This window comes from Zingiber officinale, chromosome 4B (genome assembly GCF_018446385.1).
Source record: "Zingiber officinale cultivar Zhangliang chromosome 4B, Zo_v1.1, whole genome shotgun sequence".
Lineage (NCBI taxonomy): Eukaryota > Viridiplantae > Streptophyta > Magnoliopsida > Zingiberales > Zingiberaceae > Zingiber > Zingiber officinale.
In genome coordinates this window covers 60,316,355-60,324,100 of record NC_055993.1, presented here as the reverse complement: position 1 = coordinate 60,324,100, position 7,746 = coordinate 60,316,355, and the positions used below count along the sequence as shown (strand labels likewise).

General features: G+C 36.0%; 1 protein-coding gene across 1 annotated transcript; it reads right to left on the bottom strand.

The window, feature by feature from the left end:
* Positions 1 to 298: 298 nt before the first annotated feature.
* On the bottom strand, positions 299 to 1,869 carry LOC121978281 (dihydroceramide fatty acyl 2-hydroxylase FAH1-like; the record flags this gene model as incomplete). Its single annotated transcript, XM_042530646.1, has 6 exons — positions 299 to 409; positions 514 to 660; positions 863 to 968; positions 1,044 to 1,240; positions 1,326 to 1,418; positions 1,813 to 1,869. Coding segments are annotated over 6 exons (711 nt in total), but the record flags the coding sequence as incomplete, so codon positions are not given.
* Between the last annotated feature and the right edge of the window lie 5,877 nt (positions 1,870 to 7,746).

Sequence of the window (7,746 nt, the reverse complement as noted above, 5' to 3'; positions counted from 1 at the left end):
AGATCAGCAGAACTCAAAAAATAGAAGTTTATATTTAAAAGGGAAATAGACTGGCCCACAAAATGCTCCTTCGAGTAGATCACACAGTCCTAGGAATGAACACACCCTGAAAGAAAGGTCATCTGACAGGATGGGAAAAAACACACCCTGCATAAGATTACAGAATGATTTGTTAATCAGCCTGTTAAAACCAAGCCTACACAATGCAAGCACAATCCCGCTAGCAATCAGGTTCTGAAATCTCACCTTGATTGGATTTTTTTTCCCCTCAACAATGCAAAACATTGAATGTCCATGGTTACGAAGAGGATTTTGATGGGGGTAATGTGCTAAAGACAATGTCCCACAGTGAAGAAGTTATTCCAAAACCCTTATTTTGGATTCGGAAATGATGATTTAGATGATATCGCTGGAATCAGCAGGAAGGTTACTTTTGAGTCAAATTCATGTCATAAAGGAGAACTAACAAGGAGTCTCTGCTTTTTTTAAAAAAAAAAATATTATGATACTCACCTTAAGATGCTTAGCAGGATCTTTGGAGGGCTGTCCATGGTGCAGGTAATAATGAGTGCAGTCATATATAACATAACCCAACAGGCCACCTCCAAACAATGCTGGAGTAGTTGTGGGAGCTGCAAGCAATGTGGCCAGCTTCCAGAACTAGAAAACATTATGAAACTTATTTTCCTGTTACCATGATAAAACTTCCAGATAACCTCAGAGGAAAAAGACTAAAGAGCTCTAGATTTTCTAAGCTAATCGATTATAGAAAAGTACATCACAGACGCTAGTGATGCAGCATATATCATCCAGACATGTACATAGTTAGCTGATGATTTGGGTTTCTAATTATTAAACTTACTGGTATGCATAAGATAGCAGTTGCAGCAGGGGGGAAAACTAGCCGTAGGCTATCCATGGGATGCTTGTGATGACAACCATGGAGAAGGTAATGAGCTGTATTTCCCCTATAACACAGTTGCCAAAGAAGTGACAACATATCCAAGTTGATTGAATTGAAGAGGTTGAAATCAAACATTTACCAGTAGCTTTTAGTTTTGATGTGGAAAAGAAATCGATGCAAAATATATTCGATCATGGTCCACAAAAATACCCCAGTCATTACCATCAGAGCCAACTGAGGGAATGAATTGCACATTTGAAATGACTGGATTAGACACCAACAAACAACTGGAAGCCATATCACTGGAATAACCCACCACACTGTTCGTGTTAAGAACTGAAATTTAAAAAAAAAAAACATTTAAGTATAGACCAGAGAATCACATTTTTCTGTGGTTTAAGTTATTATTGAGTTGTGTTACCTCCAAAACATTATTTGCAAAAAACCGTGGACCTTCCCTGCTAATTATAGGTTGGTGAACCCATTCTTGGTAAGCATCCCCAAGGCGACCTACCTAAGGAAAATTTAGAAGAGTTTGATCAATATGCAACTCTATCAATTATTAGAGTGACAAGATAGATAAGTTAGGATCATTAAGCATGAAATGATGCAGAATGACTCCAAGCATTCAACAGAAAGGAAGATGTAGAGGGATTATATAGATTAAGATTTACAGGACATCAGAGTTACAACTACAAAACAAATGTTCACCTTTGTTGATTCACGCAGCTTACCTAAAAAAATATTTACCTTGACCAAATAAATAAAAGGAAATTACAATTACAGTATGGGCAAATGTTAAAAACTGACAGCTTGAGCTAATATCAGTCCACTATATGGAAGCGTGACAAGAATTGAAGCAGCATTTAGATATCTAAAGTGATGTAAGGATTATGGTTAAACTGCACCTGAAATACAAGTGGCTTAGTCAAGTCAACAGTGAAACCCTCCAGTACGACCATTTTGAAGGTTCAGATTGCACTGTACAAATGTCATCAAAGGTTATATTTATTATCTAGGAAATATTGAGAAAGGCCAATGTAAGCATCCATGCATATAATCACACCAAATATCTACAATGAGAAATAAATAAAGGAAACAATATTACTTATCGATATATAAAAATCGAGAAAATTACGTTTTTAGTCCTGTAACTTACATTTTTTTTCAATTTTAGTCCTGTTATGAGTCAATTTACATTTTTAGTCCTATAACTTGTAATATTTTTAAATTTCAGTCCTTTTTCCTCTAAAATTGAAATTTTTTACGGAAAATGATGAGTTGTAAATTGAATTTGAGGATTTTGATTTTTTATGACTCATGTGCTTTTTATATTCCAATCACAAATTAGACATTTTCCGTTGAAAAATTTTAATTTTAGAGGAAAAAGGACTGAAATTGAAAAATATTACAAGTTACAGGACTAAGAACGTAAATTAACTTATAATAGGACTTAAATTGAAAAAGATATAAGTTACAAGACTGAAAATGTAATTTTCTCCATAAAAATCAAACTACCTCATCTTTCAGTTTCATTTAAATCTCAAAAGTATGCATGATAATTTTACTAAACAAAAAACTCCCTTCGCTATATACCTACTTATATGTTGGTTCAATCATGATCCTAAATAATTTTGATATTTTGACAATGATGTAAGGTAAAATATGTGGCTTTTAATTAAGTGTGTCAAGTCTCCAGGTGCAACATTACTAGGTACAACACTATAGGTGTAATAATTAAGTTTTGGCCGTGTTGACCTTGGGACGGGTTGACGGGGGCGCTAGGGGCCAGCGTATTCGTCTTTTGCCACAATAATTAAGTTTTGGCATATCAAGATTGATGATGAAGGTTGACCAAATGGTTGGCAAGAAAAAGAAAAGACGAAAACAACACTTCTTGGCAACTTGGAGTTTTGAAGGAATGTGTTGTTGAGACTCTTGTCAAATTTCATTTGTGCAAAGATGAGTGTGACAACACATGTGATAATAGGCTATTCGAGAGTTAGATTAGACTGCCTTAAAAATAGCTTTAGTCAGTGTGTCAATCAATTAAATATATACTTCAGTCGATTGATACTTAAGTCAACTGATAAGTCGAGTAGAGTCGAGTCGACTCAAGATGAAAAGGGAACAAAAGGTTATTGTTCCCCTTTACTTACTTGCATGCCAATCAACTGATACTATGTGCCAGTCAACTCTTGCATCGACTAATACTGTGGATCCAACTAATGGAATCATAAGTCACTAAATAAATAGTTGTTTGTTATGAAAAAATGGTTAAGACGTTGCATTGGTGACTATTAGGATCTTGAATCAACTAATGAAGTAGTTGACACAATAGAATTGTTACGCTGCCATTTTTTGAAGTCTTCAAGCTCTCTTCCACTTGTAATCATCGTTTTGTTCTAAGAATTCTACTTGTAAGAAGACAATTGTAAAGGATTTCTCTACCTTCAGAAGGCATCCGAGAAGGAGAAAATTATAAATTTCGTGGAGTGACTTACCAAATGGTTATAGATCGTGGAGTAGGAACCAAAGAGTTGTGAACCATGTAAATCTCCAAGTTTGTATTACTTTTCTTATCTTCTTTTTTATCATTTTAGTTTGTGCATTGTAGGTTTGTATTCTTGTGGTTATACTTTCTTTGTTACAATATAATCTATGTAAAAGGTGCTTTAAGAAAGGCTATTCCTCCATCTAATCTTCCCTCTTGGATGCTACATTTGGTATCAAAGCAAGATTTAGCATTAATCATCATAGGAAGAATAATTTCATGGTGATGCAAGCAAGGTTTAAATTTCGACCAGTACTGAGGTTTCAATCCCAAATCGGAAGGATACAGTTTTGATATTTTTTTTATTTATATGTGGTAATTATAAAATAAATATGTTTATGGTGTATATAAAAATAAGCTGTATATTGATTTTGTATAAATTCTCAATTATTGAACAACTTAATAATGTTAAAAAAATAATTAAATATAATTTTCTTTAAAAAAAATTATCTATCAATAACTCGAATTAAAATTAATCTATCTATAATAATAAGTATATAAATAAACATAAAGTTATTACTTTATATATACTAATTATATAAATTAACTATTTATTCATTTAATTAATTATTAATTAAATTATATATTTTAATTAGTAAAAAATATATCAAGTAAAAAAAAATAGAAAATAATAAAAAAAATTATCAGAATATAAATATAATATTTTATAATTTTTAAATAATTTTTTAAAAAATTTAAATGAAATTTAAAATAATACCAAATAATAAAAAAATATATTAGAATATAAATTAGAATTATTAGATTTTTTTAATGAAATTTAAAACATTAAAAAACAAATTTTCAGAATATTAATTAATAAAATTTATTTTAATTTTAAATATATTTTTTATATGTTTTTTTAGAATAATTTAATTAGGGCTTATAAAAGTATGTTCGAAATATCATATATACCTTAGGAATTGTTTAAATTAATTAAATAGAAAATTTAAATTCTATTGGAAAAAAAGAAATGCCCCGCGCCACGAGGGGAGGTCCGGCGGCACCGGACGCCCCTCGGACACTTCTGGCGGTACTGGAGGTATCGTCGGACGCTTCCAGCACCGTGAGGGGGGGGGATCCGGCGACACCGGACGACCCCTGGAAGCTTCCAGTATCACTGGAGCCATTCCGCGACACCTTCAATGCATCCCGTGAAGCCTTCAACGCGGGACACTTCCAGCGCCACCAGAGACGTCTCGCGACTCCTCTGGCGTCGCTGTGAAGCATCCGGGATGGGGAAGCCTCCGGTGCCGGTTTCGCCTGTCCGACAGAATAGTAAAAACAGTCTGTGCTAGGCGGTACGGAACGACATTTCATTCGTTGGATGAAAGAAGGATTTGCCACAGCGAGGCCTCCATATTTTATTGACTCAAAATTTTCATTTTGGAAAGGTGGGATGAAATACAACCTAATGAATGACATTGATATGTGGTTTAGTATTATTGAAGGTTTCAAATGCCCATGGACAAGATTAACATCTTTATCAAATCTAAAAATTAGACTGTAGACATGAAAAAAAGGTGCAATCAACACTTCAGTGAAGTCTCACCCATTAAAGACTCCCCTAAACAATATGATCCTGTCCGAATACTGAATCAACGGACGCTTGGCACGTGGCGCTCTCCGGGTTGCTGATGTAGATCTCCGGCTAGTCTCACGAAACTCCGGAGAACCTGCACAGAAGTCGGGCCGGGAAGGGGTTCCCGGCGGCGACCCTCCGACGCTCAAGTCAGGTAAGCAAGTGGTGGAAAAAGTAGCTCCAAAGCTTGTAGAACGCGTACCTCCGGCGAAGTCTGCGGCTCTTTATATAGAGCGGTGAAAGAACTTCTACACGCCCACCTAGGCGCGTACGTGTCCGCATCCCATACCTCGGTATGGGTTTGTCAGAAAGCTTACCTGATGCCATACTGCAACAATCCCATCGCGCCTTCGATGGGACAACAGGACACCCCGTTGTCAGACTAGGAGTATGGCCTAGCCATACGACTTGACGGCTGTCAGCAGATGTTCCTGTCCCTATTTACCCACCGCCGGCCAGGACGTCCGTCCGGCCGGCTAGACGAAGAGCGCCGGCCGGGCGGCGCACCCATTACGTCCTGCCTTCTCTTAGGCCTTCCGCTCGGTCATTATTTACTGTTTCATTGAGCGTCGGAACCCCGATCCCTGTCAGGGCGCCTTTTACTATCAGATGTTTACTGGCAGACCGATCGGCCTGCCCTTTTCTCATGAGTCCGGTCGGCTCACCCTTCTTCGACGGACCACCTGGCCCTTTGACCTCCATGGGGCGTTGACCCCTCCTTTGACCTCCACGGGGCGTTGAACCCTCGTTAGGGGGTCCCGGGCTCTTACCACCGGATCACAATACACAAAGATTGGACTATTCAAAAGCACAAAAGAACCTTATGACAAGCTCATAAAATTACATGTTGGTATATATGGCTCCAGAAACTCCACCCATAGTGAATACTCCGTTATGGCCTGTCTCAAACCAGGATAAAGGAAGGTTGCGTTAAGTTGTCAGTGAGCATTAAATATAGGCAAATATTATGTATGGGTCCATCAAACTATTGTTAAGATGGATGTGCATGTTAGAATGTATACTAAAAGCCTAGCTTTTTGTATAAACATTTATTTTGAAATGAGAATCACATTGGTCAAATGTCTGCATTTAGTTAAATGCAGTTGTCCATTTAATTTATATTATAGATAACATGGTGTGTGGTGTCACACAGAAGATCATGTTATCAGTTTCTTATAAATTATAAATACAAGCTCACAACCAAGATGGATTGGGGCAAACCATTGGAATGGTTGTAGTGTAATTTGATACTAATTTATCTTAACTATAAAATTACACTAGTACACTATGGCTCCATTTGATATGCATGATAGGATAGGATTATATTTTTAAAAAGTTTTTAATCAAGCGTTTGGTAGAGTTGATTAGGGGTAGGATTATGGATGATTAGGGGTGGGATTCATAATCCCTTGACCTCAAGAGGGATTATTTATCCTACCTTTAATCCTATCCTAATCAACTCAATCCTATCCTATCATGCTTACCAAACGGAGTCTATGTGTGTATAGAGGAGGACCATTTGAGGTTGTTCCTTTTATACTGACTGCATAAAAGAATAGAACATCTGTTATTATATGCGTGCTCTTAATCCCGATATAATAACAAGCACATGTATTTGGTATTTATTTCTTTAATTTATCAAAGGGTGAGATTTATTCGTTAAATCAATAGGCCCGATAAGTTGGGAAATAATATTATTTATATGATGTGTTGTTGATTATAGAAGGAAATTGTGTCCTATTTATTAGGATGATGATGTCCCCTTGAGAAGCTCATAAGGATTGTCATGTAAACCTTGTAAGTGAACTTAGTTCTGACATGACAATGAAGTTGAGTGGTACTACTCTTGAAGCTAGATGTTAATTAAGTGAGTTGTCAGTGACTCATTTAATTAATGGACATTCGATATCTTAAACACAGGGAGATTAACGCACTCATGATAAGAAGGAGCTCATAATGTAATATAGAATTGGTGCAGTAGTTCAATAATAACTCTTTAGTGGTATGAGTTATTATTGATGAACTTGAGTTGGGTGTTCGGGTCGAACACAGGAAGCTCAAGCTCATCAGGAGGCCAAAACCAATTCCTCCTCTAGGTCCCTGTTGTAGCCTCTATATATAAAGTCTCGCATCCACCCAAGTCATCCTTATAGCCGGCCACATCCTTGCTTGGTGCCCAAGCAAGGGGTCGGCCACCCCTTGCTTGGTGCCCAAGCAAGGGGCCGACTAAGATGAGTTTAAAAGTGGGTTTTTAATTTTTTAAATCTTTCTTTTTGTAGCCATCTACAATGTTTTAAAAGTGAGATTTTAAATTTTAAAAACTTTCATTTTTTGAAGTCATCCACGTGGTTTTAAAAGAGAGTTTTAAATTTAAAAAATCTTTCCTTTTGTAGCCATCTATAATGGTTTAAAGGAGAGATTTTATTTTTGTTAAAACTTTCCTTTTTTTAACCATGATTTAAAAGAGAGGTTTTAATTTTAAAAATCCTTACTTTTTGTAGCCATCTACAATGTTTAAAAGAGGAATTTTTAATTTTAAAACTTTCCTTTTGTAGTCATCCACAATAGGAAATTTATTTAAAAGAGAGATTTTAATTGTTGTTAAAACCTTTTCTTTTTAGCCATTACGAAGGATTATAAAAGAGGATAGATGGTGCCTTAGAGGAAATAATCATCTATACAATTCTATTCCTCTTCTATTCTCCTTGT